This window comes from Oncorhynchus kisutch, linkage group LG22, assembly GCF_002021735.2.
Source record: "Oncorhynchus kisutch isolate 150728-3 linkage group LG22, Okis_V2, whole genome shotgun sequence".
Taxonomy (NCBI): domain Eukaryota; kingdom Metazoa; phylum Chordata; class Actinopteri; order Salmoniformes; family Salmonidae; genus Oncorhynchus; species Oncorhynchus kisutch.
The window spans coordinates 51,594,935-51,610,086 of NC_034195.2; the positions used below are offsets into that span (position 1 = coordinate 51,594,935).

The window sequence follows — 15,152 nt, forward strand, 5'->3', positions numbered from 1 at the left end:
GGACTGACTAAGGCTGGGGATGGGACTGGGACTGACTAAGGCTGGGACTGACTAAGGCTGGGGATGGGAATGACTAAGGCAAGGGATGGGACTGGGACTGACGAAGGCAAGGGATGGGACAGGGACTGACTAAGGCTGGGGATGGGCCAGGGACTGACTAAGGCTGGGGATGGGACTGACTAAGGCTGGGGATGGGACTGACTAAGGCTGGGGATGGGACTGGGACTGGGACTGACTAAGGCTGGGGATGGGACTGGGACTGACTAAGGCTGGGACTGACTAAGGCTGGGGATGGGAATGACTAAGGCTGGGGGTGTGACTGGGACTGACTAAGGCTGGGGATGGGACAGACTAAGGCTGGGGATGGGACTGACTAAGGCTGGGGATGGGACTGACTAAGGCTGGGGATGGGACTGGGACTGACTAAGGCTGGGGATGGGACTGACTAAGGCTGGGGATGGGACTGGGACTGACTAAGGCTGGGGATGGGACTGGGACTGACTAAGGCTGGGACTGACTAAGGCTGGGGATGGGAATGACTAAGGCAAGGGATGGGATTGGGACTGACGAAGGCAAGGGATGGGACAGGGACTGACTAAGGCTGGGGATGGGACTGACTAAGGCAAGGGATGGGACTGGGACTGACGAAGGCAAGGGATGGGACAGGGACTGACTAAGGCTGGGGATGGGACTGACTAAGGCAAGGGATGGGACAGGGACTGACGAAGGCAAGGGATGGGCCAGGGACTGACTAAGGCTGGGGATGGGACTGACTAAGGCTGGGGATGGGACTGACTAAGGCTGGGGATGGAACTGGGACTGACTAAGGCTGGGGATGGGACTGGGACTGACTAAGGCTGGGACTGACTAAGGCTGGGGATGGGAATGACTAAGGCAAGGGATGGGACTGGGACTGACGAAGGCAAGGGATGGGACAGGGACTGACTAAGGCTGGGGATGGGCCAGGGACTGACTAAGGCTGGGGATGGGACTGACTAAGGCTGGGGATGGGACTGACTAAGGCTGGGGATGGGACTGGGACTGGGACTGACTAAGGCTGGGGATGGGACTGGGACTGACTAAGGCTGGGACTGACTAAGGCTGGGGATGGGAATGACTAAGGCTGGGGGTGTGACTGGGACTGACTAAGGCTGGGGATGGGACAGACTAAGGCTGGGGATGGGACTGGGACTGACTAAGGCTGGGGATGGGACTGACTAAGGCTGGGACAGGGACTGACTAAGGCTGGGGGTGTGACTGGGACTGACCAAGGCTGGGGATGGGACTGGGACTGACTAAGGCTGGGGGTGGGACTGGGGCTGACTAAGGCTGGGGATGGGACTGACTAAGGCTGGGGATGGGACTGAGACTAAGGCTGGGGATGGGACTGACTAAGGCTGGGACTGGGACTGACTAAGGCTGGGGATAAGACTGACTAAGGCTGGGGATTAGACTGACTAAGGCTGGGGATTAGACTGACTAAGGCTGGGGATTAGACTGACTAAGGCTGGGGATGGGACAGGGACTGACTAAGGCTGGGGATTGGACTGACTAAGGCTGGGGATTGGACTGACTAAGGCTGGGGATTGGACTGACTAAGGCTGGGGATGGGACTGACTAAGGCTGGGGATGGGACTGGGACTGACTAAGGCTGGGAAGGAGAGAAGGCTGGATGGGACTGGGACTGACTAAGGCTGGGAAGGAGAGAAGGCTGGATGGGACTGGGACTGACTGAGCCTGGGGATGGGAGGGAGGGAAGGCTGGATGGGAGGGAGGGAAGGCTGGATGGGAGGGAGGGAAGGCTGGATGGAGAATAAAGTAGAATACTCTATTACAGACATGACAATCAACCGCTTACAAGGGTGGAAAATCATGTAACAAAAACATTCAAAACTTTCATGATTTACAATACTTTACAAGGAACCAATGTGCTACAGTTCTATAATAGAATCACCCCGGGACTGAAGGGATTGTCTTAAGACCAATGTGCTACAGTTCTAACAATAGAATCACCCCGGGACTGAAGGGATTATCTTAAGACCAATGTGCTACAGTTCTATAATAGAATCACCCCGGGACTGAAGGGATTGTCTTAAGACCAATGTGCTACAGTTCTAACAATAGAATCACCCCGGGACTGAAGGGATTGTCTTAAGACCAATGTGCTACAGTTCTAACAATAGAATCACCCTGGGACTGAAGGGATTGTCTTAAGACCAATGTGCTACAGTTCTATCAATAGAATCACCCCGGGACTGAAGGGATTGTCTTAAGACCAATGTGCTACAGTTCTAACAATAGAATCACCCCGGGACTGAAGGGATTGTCTTAAGACCAATGTGCTACAGTTCTAACAATAGAATCACCCCGGGACTGAAGGGATTGTCTTAAGACCAATGTGCTACAGTTCTAACAATAGAATCACCCCGGGACTGAAGGGATTGTCTTAAGACCAATGTGCTACAGTTCTAACAATAGAATCACCCCGGGACTGAAGGGATTGTCTTAAGACCAATGTGCTACAGTTCTAACAATAGAATCACCCCGGGACTGAAGGGATTGTCTTAAGACCAATGTGCTACAGTTCTATAATAGAATCACCCCGGGACTGAAGGGATTGTCTTAAGACCAATGTGCTACAGTTCTAACAATAGAATCACCCCGGGACTGAAGGGATTGTCTTAAGACCAATGTGCTACAGTTCTAACAATAGAATCACCCCGGGACTGAAGGGATTGTCTTAAGACCAATGTGCTACAGTTCTAACAATAGAATCACCCCGGGACTGAAGGGATTGTCTTAAGACCAATGTGCTACAGTTCTAACAATAGAATCACCCCGGGACTGAAGGGATTGTCTTAAGACCAATGTGACTGTCTCAGAGTTAAGATAAAAATAACACACAACACACATTGAAAGGGCTAGCAGCAGCTGCCACAGTTTAATAGTTAAAAAGACCAAACCCTTGAGAAAGGCCCTGTGATATAAAAAACATTTCATAAGAGGTTTATATTATTGAAACCAAAGCAGTATACAATGTAGTCTATTCTCATCCCTACCCTCACTAACTCCCATGTGGCCCATGTGGCCCTGGTCAAACGTAGTGCATTATATAGGGAATATGGTCCCATTTGGGACTCCAGCCCTTATGAATGACTCAGTGTCGTGCAGAGCAGGTTGCCCAGGTCAGTAGCCTCCTGGGAGAATGGTGATTGATTACATGACTTTGTTCCACCTGGTAAATCTCTTCAATGGATCCCTGCATCCCATCTCTGCATCTAATCAATACATTCATACGTATGACTCAGACTAATGACATTAATAGGGGCTGAGCTGGGGATGGGACTAGGGCTGGGGATGGGACTAGGGCTGAGCTGGGGATGGGACTAGGGCTGAGCTGGGGATGGGACTAGGACTGGGGATGGGACTAGGGCTGGGACTAGGGATGGGACTAGGGCTGGGGATGGGACTAGGGCTGAGGATGGGACTAGGGCTGAGGATGGGACTAGGACTGGGGATGGGACTAGGACTGAGCTGGGGATGGGACTAGGGCTGGGACTAGGACTGGGGATGGGACTAGGGCTGGGGATGGGACTAGGGCTGAGGATGGGACTAGGACTGGGGATGAGACTAGGACTGAGCTGGGGATGGGACTAGGGCTGAGCTGGGGATGGGACTAGGGCTGAGCTGGGGATGGGACTAGGGCTGAGCTGGGGATGGGACTAGGGCTGGGGCTAGGACTGAGCTGGGGATGGGACTAGGACTGAGCTGGGGATGGGACTAGGGCTGGGGATGGGACTAGGGCTGGGACTAGGGCTGGGACTAGGGCTGGTGATGGGACTAGGACTGAGCTGGGGATGGGACTAGGACTGAGCTGGGGATGGGACTAGGGCTGGGACTGGGGATGGGACTAGGGCTGGGGATGGGACTAGGGCTGGGGATGGGACTAGGGCTGGGACTAGGGCTGGGGATGGGACTAGGGCTGGGACTAAGGCTGGGGATGGGACTAGGGCTGGGTTGGGGATGGGACTGGGGCTGGGGATGGGACTAGGGCTGGGACTGAGCTCGGGATGGGACTAGGACTGGGGATGGGACTAGGACTGGGGATGGGACTAGAGCTGGGGATGGGACTGAGCTGGGGATGGGACTAGGACTGGGGATGGGACTAGGGCTGGGACTAGGACTGGGGATGGGGATGGGACTGAGCTGGGGATGGGACTAGGACTGGGGATGGGACTAGGACTGGGGATGTGACTGAGCTGGGGATGGGACTAGGACTGGGGATGGGACTAGGGCTGAGCTGGGGATGGGACTAGGACTGGGGATGGGACTAGGGCTGGGGATGGGACTAGGGCTGGGGATGGGACTAGGACTGAGCTGGGGATGGGACTTGGGCTGGGACTAGGACTGAGCTGGAGATGAGACTAGGGCTGAGCTGGGGACGGGAGGGAGGGAGCCAGCCACACGCTCTCATCTATCACTGTACTAACACAATCAGGCCATTAAGACATGCGATAGGAGTCACAGTATAAACAATATGACATTTTACAACAAATGATCTACACACATAACAAATAGTCAATTATGAGTTAAATAATGGATACAATTAATTACACATTTTCAAAACATACATTTCCTTCATTTTGTTCACATTGAGATATAAAAAGACAAGGAAGATGCAGTGTAGAGAATAGATTCTAAATCTAGTGTCCAGAATCAGACTAGAGTCTCCCTGCTAGCCTTAGTCCCTTGTAACATTCCATTCTTCGAATCTAAACACTAGTAGCGTGTTTAGGGTGTTGACTCGTCTATATGAAGGAGTAGGACATTGACTCATCTATATGAAGGAGCAGGGTGTTGACTCGTCTATATGAAGGAGCAGGGTGTTGACTCGTCTATATGAAGGAGCAGGATGTTGACTCATCTATATGAAGGAGCAGGATGTTGACTCATCTATATGAAGGAGCAGGGTGTTGACTCATCTATATGAAGGAGCAGGATGTTGACTCATCTATATGAAGGAGCAGGATGTTGACTCGTCTATATGAAGGAGGAGGATGTTGACTCATCTATATGAAGGAGCAGGATGTTGACTCATCTATATGAAGGAGCAGGGTGTTGACTCGTCTATATGAAGGAGCAGGATGTTGACTCATCTATATGAAGGAGCAGGATGTTGACTCATCTATATGAAGGAGCAGGGTGTTGACTCATCTATATGAAGGAGCAGGATGTTGACTCGTCTATATGAAGGAGCAGGATGTTGACTCATCTATATGAAGGAGCAGGACATTGACTCATCTATATGAAGGAGCAGGGTGTTGACTCGTCTATATGTATATGTAGTTGCACATGAGAAGGCATGCTAAAACAAGTTGTTTTGCACAACCTCGAGTGTGCAATTGCTTTTCTACAACGGGTTACCAATTCAATTAAAAACATAATTTTGATAAATGTATTCGTAAGCTACTATTTCATCCCTCAACGGAAATGGATGCTGAAAGGTTTCTCAGATTAAGCAGGAAACCAAGATGCCCATTTTTGCATCGTAGATGTGCCTGTGCTAAACAGGTTTCTTAGTATGGCTTAGAACATGTCTTAACCAATCACAATGCTTGTTTTGACCAACCCGTTGTAGAAATCTCCTTAGATGCTGATCTCTAGGGTTGAGTTTTTACTTCCCTCATGGTAGAGTTCTGGATTAGATGAGGATTGTTAAAAAGATCCCAGATCAGTGCCAATAGAACAGACAAGTTCTCAGGATAACAAATCCTTCCACGCTCCATGGAGGTTCCTGTACAACACTGCCATCTATTGGTGGTAGGCTGGCATCACATCACCTCTCCAGAATGGTGTTCAGTAGGGAGAAAACATTTTGAAACGGAATGAGGTACTACCTGTTCTTGCCCAATGAAAGACGCTTCTTTTTTTTTCTCTTTCCCAAACGTTTTTCAAACTGAGTGAAACAGGGAGAGACAGTGCTACTTGGATTTTGTCCAATAAGAAACGCTCATCTTCGGGTTTCCGCACTAGGCATCAGATTTCCCAGTAGGAACCACTGTGCAACGTTGTAAAAAAGTTATGCTGCGATGCGCCCTAATAAAAAGGCACTAGGCACCCGATTGTCCAGTAGGAACCACTCCTCTTTGTCCATGTTGTTCTGTTCCAGTCTGACGTTGGCTGAGGCCACAAAGACCCTCCTGCACTTCACTGTCACCTCTAACTCGCGGTCTTGCACGGACGACAGGTCACGGTACTCTATCTACAGACAGACGGAGAAGAACAACACTTTGTTATTCATTTTTACTTTTAAATATTTTAAATGTATCTTTTTTGCTTTTAGCAATAGGTCAGAGATAGATTAGAAATGCAGCACAGGGAATGTCTGGCCATACTGACCACAAACGACTTACTTTCATCTGCACCACAGTGTCTACACTCCCACTGTGTCTACACTCCCAGTGTCTACACTCCCACTGTGTCTACACTCCCACAGTGTCTACACTCCCACAGTGTCTACACTCCCACTGTGTCTACACTCCCAGTGTCTACACTCCCAGTGTCTACACTCCCACTGTGTCTACACTCCCACTGTGTCTACACTCCCAGTGTCTACACTCCCACTGTGTCTACACTCCCACTGTGTCTACACTCCCAGTGTCTACACTCCCACAGTGTCTACACTCCCAGTGTCTACACTCCCACTGTGTCTACACTCCCAGTGTCTACACTCCCACAGTGTCTACACTCCCACTGTGTCTACACTCCCAGTGTCTACACTCCCACTGTGTCTACACTCCCACAGTGTTTACACTCCCAGTGTCTATACTCCCACAGTGTCTACACTCCCACTGTGTCTACACTCCCAGTGTCTACACTCCCACAGTGTCTACACTCCCACAGTGTTTACACTCCCAGTGTCTATACTCCCACAGTGTCTACACTCCCAGTGTCTACACTCCCAGTGTCTACACTCCCACAGTGTTTACACTCCCAGTGTCTACACTCCCACAGTGTCTACACTCCCACAGTGTCTACACTCCCACAGTGTCTACACTCCCACAGTGTTTACACTCCCAGTGTCTACACTCCCACAGTGTCTACACTCCCACAGTGTCTACACTCCCACAGTGTTTACACTCCCAGTGTCTACACTCCCACAGTGTCTACACTCCCACAGTGTCTACACTCCCAGTGTCTACACTCCCACAGTGTTTACACTCCCAGTGTCTACACTCCCACAGTGTCTACACTCCCACAGTGTTTACACTCCCACAGTGTCTACACTCCCACAGTGTCTACACTCCCACAGTGTCTACACTCCCACAGTGTCTACACTCCCAGTGTCTACACTCCCACAGTGTCTACACTCCCACAGTGTTTACACTCCCAGTGTCTACACTCCCACTGTGTCTACACTCCCAGTGTCTACACTCCCACTGTGTCTACACTCCCAGTGTCTACACTCCCACAGTGTCTACACTCCCACAGTGTTTACACTCCCAGTGTCTATACTCCCACAGTGTCTACACTCCCAGTGTCTACACTCCCAGTGTCTACACTCCCAGTGTCTACACTCCCACAGTGTTTACACTCCCAGTGTCTACACTCCCACAGTGTCTACACTCCCACAGTGTCTACACTCCCACAGTGTTTACACTCCCAGTGTCTACACTCCCACAGTGTCTACACTCCCACAGTGTCTACACTCCCAGTGTCTACACTCCCACAGTGTTTACACTCCCAGTGTCTACACTCCCACAGTGTCTACACTCCCACAGTGTCTACACTCCCAGTGTCTACACTCCCACAGTGTTTACACTCCCAGTGTCTACACTCCCACAGTGTCTACACTCCCACAGTGTTTACACTCCCACAGTGTCTACACTCCCACAGTGTCTACACTCCCACAGTGTCTACACTCCCAGTGTCTACACTCCCACAGTGTCTACACTCCCACAGTGTTTACACTCCCAGTGTCTACACTCCCACTGTGTCTACACTCCCAGTGTCTACACTCCCAGTGTCTACACTCCCACTGTGTCTACACTCCCAGTGTCTACACTCCCACAGTGTCTACACTCCCACAGTGTTTACACTCCCAGTGTCTATACTCCCACAGTGTCTACACTCCCAGTGTCTACACTCCCACAGTGTCTACACTCCCAGTGTCTACACTCCCACAGTGTCTACACACCCAGTGTCTACACTCCCAGTGTCTACACTCCCACAGTGTCTACACTCCCAGTGTCTACACTCCCACAGTGTCTACACTCCCAGTGTCTACACTCCCAGTGTCTACACTCCCACAGTGTCTACACTCCCAGTGTCTACACTCCCACAGTGTCTACACTCCCAGTGTCTACACTCCCACAGTGTCTACACTCCCAGTGTCTACACTCCCAGTGTCTACACTCCCAGTCAGTGTCTACACTCCCAGTGTCTACACTCCCACAGTGTCTACACTCCCACAGTGTCTACACTCCCAGTCAGTGTCTACACTCCCAGTGTCTACACTCCCACAGTGTCTACACTCCCAGTCAGTGTCTACACTCCCAGTGTCTACACTCCCACAGTGTCTACACTCCCACAGTGTCTACACTCCCAGTGTCTACACTCCTACTGTGTCTACACTCCCACAGTGTCTACACTCCCAGTGTCTACACTCCCAGTGTCTACACTCCCACAGTGTCTACACTCCCAGTGTCTACACTCCCACAGTGTCTACACTCCCAGTGTCTACACTCCCAGTGTCTACACTCCCACAGTGTCTACACTCCCAGTGTCTACACTCCCAGTGTCTACACTCCCAGTCAGTGTCTACACTCCCAGTGTCTACACTCCCACAGTGTCTACACTCCCACAGTGTCTACACTCCCAGTCAGTGTCTACACTCCCAGTGTCTACACTCCCACAGTGTCTACACTCCCAGTCAGTGTCTACACTCCCAGTGTCTACACTCCCACAGTGTCTACACTCCCACAGTGTCTACACTCCCAGTGTCTACACTCCTACTGTGTCTACACTCCCACAGTGTCTACACTCCCAGTGTCTACACTCCCACAGTGTCTACACTCCCACAGTGTTTACACTCCAGTGTCTACACTCCCACAGTGTCTACACTCCCCCAGTGTCTACACTCCCACAGTGTCTACACTCCCACAGTGTCTACACTCCCACAGTGTTTACACTCCCACAGTGTCTACACTCCCAGTGTCTACACTCCCACAGTGTCTACACTCCCAGTGTCTACACTCCCAGTGTCTACACTCCCACAGTGTCTACACTCCCAGTGTCTACACTCTCAGTGTCTACACTCCCAGTGTCTACACTCCCACAGTGTCTACACTCCCAGTGTCTACACTCCCAGTGTCTACACTCCCAGTGTCTACACTCCCACAGTGTCTACACTCCCAGTGTCTACACTCCCAGTGTCTACACTCCCAAACTGTCTACACTCCCAGTGTCTACACTCCCAGTGTCTACACTCCCACAGTGTCTACATGATTGATGTGATGAAGCCCATATACTCTGCCCCATGGCTCCCCAGTCTACAAGCCTTGTATTGCTTAATGAGAACAGTCCACAGCAGGCCTATTGTTATAAATAACTCAAAACAGAGGCTGCAATTCTAGCTATTGAAAACATCAGACTGAAGTATGTTTGACTGTTTCATAATTGAAGCCATGTTGAGGCATAATTTTAGATAAAGTGCTGCTCACACTGCTAAAGTGACAGTTGAATATTCCTTCTCCCCTTTTCTTACGGGCATACATACATTTGGAGTTTCTCAACAAGGAAACCTAACTTTATGTGTGGCACTGCGGTCCAAGACCCTACAGACCCTGGTTCGATCCCGGGCTGTATCACAACCCCGGCCGTGATCGGGAGTCCCATAGGGCGGTGCACAATTGGTCCAGCATCGTCCGGGTTTGGCCATCATGGTAAAAATAAGAATTTGTTCTTAACTGATTTGCCTAGTTAAAGAAAGGTAAAATAAATAATTATGTACCAGTTCATTGAAGGTAGGGTTGTGGTTGTTACGGACCACCTTGGTCTTCCTCTTGGATCTTTTGAGGGGGTCTGGCTTCAGCCTGGTGACCACATAGGCATCTGGACACGAACCATTGGCCAACTTCTGATGTATTGGAGCAGAGAGACAAGTACAACAGTTAGTGGTGAAGAAGAAGAAGAAGAAGAAGATAAAGGAGGAGAAGAAGATGGAGAAGGAGAAGAAGAAAAAGATGAAGAAGGAGAAGAAGATAAAGAAGGAGAAGAAGATAAAGATGAAGAGGAAGATAAAGAAGAAGATGAAGAAGAAGATAAAGGAGGAGAAGAAGAAAAAGAAGGAGAAGAAGATAAAGATGAAGAGGAAGATAAAGAAGAAGATGAAGAAGAAGATAAAGAAGGAGAAGAAGATAAAGAAGGAGAAGGAGAAGAAGAAGAAGATAAAGAAGGAGAAGAAGATAAAGAAGGAGAAGAAGAAGAAGATAAAGAAGGAGAAGAAGATAAAGAAGAAGATGAAGAAGGAGAAGGAGAAGAAGAAGAAGATAAAGAAGAAGATGAAGAAGAAGATAAAGAAGGAGAAGAAGATAAAGAAGGAGAAGGAGAAGAAGAAGAAGATAAAGAAGGAGAAGAAGATAAAGAAGGAGAAGAAGAAGATAAGAAGGAGAAGAAGATAAAGAAGGAGAAGAAGATAAGAAGGAGAAGAAGATAAAGAAGGAGAAGAAGATAAAGAAGGAGAAGAAGAAGAAGATAAAGAAGGAGAAGAAGATAAAGAAGGAGAAGAAGATAAAGAAGGAGAAGAAGATAAAGAAGGAGAAGAAGATAAAGAAGGAGAAGAAGAAGAAGATAAAGAAGGAGAAGAAGATAAAGAAGAAGATGAAGAGGAAGAAGAAGTAAAGAACACGACTCACAATGTTCTTGAGGTGTTTGACCAGGACAGAGAGCTTGTGGTCGTTGTAGGAAATGTAGAGTTGAATCTGGGGTCCACCGTCTGCAACACAATAGATAAGATACGATACATAACATTTTCCTCTAGGGGTGCTCTTGAGACAAAAAGGTTCCCCAGCCTAAATGGACAGAAATATTGTCCAGAAACTTCCTCATTGAACACACAGCCCCCCACCCCAAACCCTTGCAAAATGATGTTACCCTATCATTTTAGGTAATCAATTAGTAGATTTCAAACATAAAGAAGAGTAACATTTTACATTTGAATCATTTAGCATTCGCTCTTCTCTAGAGTGACTTATAGGAGCAATTAGGGTTGCGTGCCTTGCTCAAAGGCACATCGGCAGATCTTTCAATTAGTCGGCCCGGGGATCCGAACCAGCAATCTTTTGGTTACTGGTTACTGGCTCAATGCTAGACTACCTGCCGCTCGTAAAGGAGTGGTGCGTAAAGAAACAGGACATTACCTCTGTCTGATTTCACAGAGTTGGGAGTCCTGGTCTTGGGTCCATCCAGAAACAAACAGCACACATACTCATTCTGTAGATGGCACAGTTAAATATGCTTTAGACCACAGGTCCAGATCATGGGATTCGAACTGTAGAGATCAAACAATGACAGCCTATTCCGTGACTAGAATAAGAAGATAAAGACGAAGAAGAAGAGGAGGAAGAAGAGGAGAAGGAGGACTAGAACGTACGCCTTTACATGGTCCTTCGAACAGTTCCTTCAGATACTTATTCAGCAGGGACATTTTTCTGCCTGGAGTGAACGACATCTTGAACCATTTGGGGAATCTAACCCAATAATGAAAAGAGCATGAATAAATAGGAATTCAATTTGAATGAAGGTATGTCACATTAAATGGCACCTATGTGTGTCAAGGAGCGAGTAGACGGTGTAATTCAACAGTATAGTAGCTCAGACTCACTGTGGAAGCGTAGACTCTATGAAGTGTTTCTTCAGCTCTTTGTGGATCAGCTCAAACTGACCGAACGTCTTCTCGCTGATCAGATAGCCGTCTTCAATGGTCACCCTCAACTCGTAAGTCTGAAATTACACATCGTCAAAAGTCTTCCCGGGAGACACAATGAAGTATACACTTTAAACTGCCCCAGGAGCACTTTGACATTGACAGAAGTAATTATCTTAGTAAAAATCGCACATTTATCACATATCGTATCATTATCACGTTATCTCCCTCGTAATTACACTTGTGAAAGGGATTTTAGGAGTCACTGCATGAACATACTACACTTTTAGAAAAAAGGTTATTGGGCTGTCCTGATATTAGCACCCTTTATGGTTCCAGGTATAATTTGTTTTGGTTCCAGGTATAACACTTTTGGGTTCCACGTAGACGGACAACCCATCTCCTACCCACCAGACAGACAACCCATCTCCTACCCACCAGACAGACAACCCATCTCCTACCCACCAGACAGAGAGGGGGAGAGGGTGTCTCTGGAAACAGCCTGGCTAGTATATCCAGTCTGTCTTTATAACAGAGGGGTGGAGAGGGTTGAGAGTGGGAGAGGGTGGAGAGTGGGAAATGGTGGAGAGTGGGAGAGGTAGAGAGTGGGAGGGGGAGAGGTAGAGAGTGGAAGAGGTAGAGAGTGGGAGAGGTAGAGAGTGGGAGAGGGTAGAGAGGTGGAGAGTGGGAGAGGTAGAGAGGTGGAGAGTGGGAGAGGTAGAGAGTGGGAGAGGGTGGAGAGGTAGAGAGTGGAAGAGGTAGAGAGTGGGAGAGGGTAGAGAGTGGGAGAGAGTGGGAGAGGGTGGAGAGGTAGAGAGTGGGAGAGGGTGGAGAGGTAGAGAGTGGGAGAGGGTGGAGAGGTAGAGAGTGGGAGAGGTAGAGGGTGGAGAGGTAGAGAGTGGGAGAGGTAGAGAGTGGGAGAGGTAGAGAGTGGGAGAGAGTGGGAGAGGTAGAGAGTGGGAGAGAGTGGAGAGTGGGAGAGGGTATCTCTGGAAAGAGACTGGCTAGTATATCCCATCTGTCTTTATAATAGATAGCTAGATGTAGTCACACTCAGTCAGCAGTCTGCCATTTCTCTCAATACTAATATGTGTAAACTTGCTGTTTCTATGGCATTTCATCATCTAGTTGAGAGTTTAGCACATGGCATAGGCCTAAGTGTTTATAAAGTCACGTTTAAATTGACAGCTTAAAATGGCCATAGCAGTTAGGCCCAATGAGGGAAAGGCTGTGTATCTGAGGTGTAAAGGAGTCAGCAATCGTCTTGTTTGTCCATTTTGAGACACCGTAGCCAGTGTTCAGTTCCATAAAATAGTCAGAATCAATCTAAGATAACTCAACTCAAGAAATGTCACACCTAACTAAGATGTTTGTCTCTCGTCGAATGACAACAAAGACTTTATGGAAGAATCCCTAATGTTGACCAATCACTGACGAAGGGGCGTAGACTTCGAGTTTGCCTTGACAAAATATGTGGTTTGCCTTGCCAAAATATGTGGTTTGCCTTGACAAAATATGTGGTTTGCCTTGACAAAATATGTGGTTTGCCTTGACAAAATATGTGGTTTGCCTTGACAAAATATGTGGTTTGTCTTGACAAAATATGTGGTTTGAACAGTCGGGGAAAAAAGTCCAAAACAAACTAAAACGTCACCATCATATAAAATACACCAACTGTTCTGAAACGGTTTCGTCTGGGAAGAACGCAGACGCCTTAAACGATACGGCAACAATTTTCACCTGGCCTATCAGAGGACAAGATGGAGCTACCAATTCCACCACATTGCTCAGGGGGGGGACATCCTTGTCCTTCACTCACCACATCCTTGCCCTTCACGGGGGGCAGAGACACTCACCACATCCTTGTCCTTCACTGGGGGCAGAGACACTCACCACATCCTTGCCCTTCACAGTGTACTTCTGTATGACAGCTTCCTGGATGTTGGTGTTGGGGGAGGTGTTCTGAGAAGGGCTGGGTGGCGCCAGCTTCTTCCCAGAGGACTGGACCATGGTGTGGATCAGGAAGTTGAGCTTGACTGGGAAACTGCCCATGCTCTCCTTGATCTTCCTGCAAGACGGAAGTACAAATCCTTTATTTGTCACGTGCGCCGAACACAACAGTGAAACGCTTACTTACAGGCTCTAACCAATAGTGCAAAAAAGGTATTCAGTGAACAATAGGTAAGTAAAGAAATAAAACAACAGTAAAAAGACAGTGAAAAATAACAGTAGAGAGGCTATACACAGTAGAGAGGCTATACACAGTAGAGAGGCTATATACAGTAGAGAGGCTATATACAGTAGAGAGGCTATACACAGTAGAGAGGCTATACACAGTAGAGGGACTATATACAGTAGAGAGGTTATATACAGTAGAGAGACTATATACAGTAGAGAGGTTATATACAGTAGAGAGGCTATATACAGTAGAGAGGCTATACACAGTAGAGGGACTATATACAGTAGAGGGGCTATATACAGTAGAGAGGCTATATACAGTAGAGAGGCTATACACAGTAGAGGGACTATATACAGTAGAGGGGCTATATACAGTAGAGAGGCTATACACAGTAGAGAGGCTATACACAGTAGAGGGACTATATACAGTAGAGGGGCTATATACAGTAGAGAGACTATATACAGTAGAGAGGCTATATACAGTAGAGAGGCTATATACAGTAGAGAGACTATATACAGTAGAGAGGCTATATACAGTAGAGAGGTTATATACAGTAGAGAGACTATATACAGTAGAGAGGCTATATACAGTAGAGAGGCTATATACAGTAGAGAGGCTATATACAGTAGAGAGGATATATACAGTAGAGAGGTTATATACAGTAGAGAGGCTATATACAGTAGAGAGACTATATACAGTAGAGAGGCTATATACAGTAGAGAGGCTATATACAGTAGAGAGACTATATACAGTAGAGAGACTATATACAGTAGCGAGGCTATATACAGTAGAGAGGCTATATACAGTAGAGAGGCTATATACAGTAGAGAGGCTATATACAGTAGAGAGGTTATATACAGTAGAGAGGCTATATACGGTAGAGAGGTTATATACAGTAGAGAGGCTATATACAGTAGAGAGGCTATATACAGTAGAGAGGCTATATACAGTAGAGAGGCTATATACAGTAGAGAGAAGATATACAGTAGAGAGGTTATATACAGTAGAGAGGCTATATACAGTAGAGAGGCTATACACAGTAGAGAG

The 15,152-nt window shown here is 47.9% G+C and overlaps 1 protein-coding gene across 1 annotated transcript in view; it reads right to left on the minus strand.

Moving 5' to 3' along the window:
* Nucleotides 1-4,214: 4,214 nt before the first annotated feature.
* The window catches only part of pik3c2g (phosphatidylinositol-4-phosphate 3-kinase catalytic subunit type 2 gamma), a 52,864-nt gene continuing 41,926 nt past the window's right edge, over nucleotides 4,215-15,152 (minus strand). The window contains exons 22-28 of the mRNA XM_031801922.1: nucleotides 13,820-13,994; nucleotides 11,885-12,003; nucleotides 11,654-11,750; nucleotides 11,421-11,493; nucleotides 10,917-10,996; nucleotides 10,013-10,138; nucleotides 4,215-6,262 (exon numbers count right to left, since the gene is read on the minus strand). Of these exons, the coding sequence (XP_031657782.1) occupies nucleotides 6,080-6,262; nucleotides 10,013-10,138; nucleotides 10,917-10,996; nucleotides 11,421-11,493; nucleotides 11,654-11,750; nucleotides 11,885-12,003; nucleotides 13,820-13,994 (853 nt within the window). The 3' untranslated portion in view covers nucleotides 4,215-6,079. The remainder of the gene's footprint in view (nucleotides 6,263-10,012; nucleotides 10,139-10,916; nucleotides 10,997-11,420; nucleotides 11,494-11,653; nucleotides 11,751-11,884; nucleotides 12,004-13,819; nucleotides 13,995-15,152) is intronic.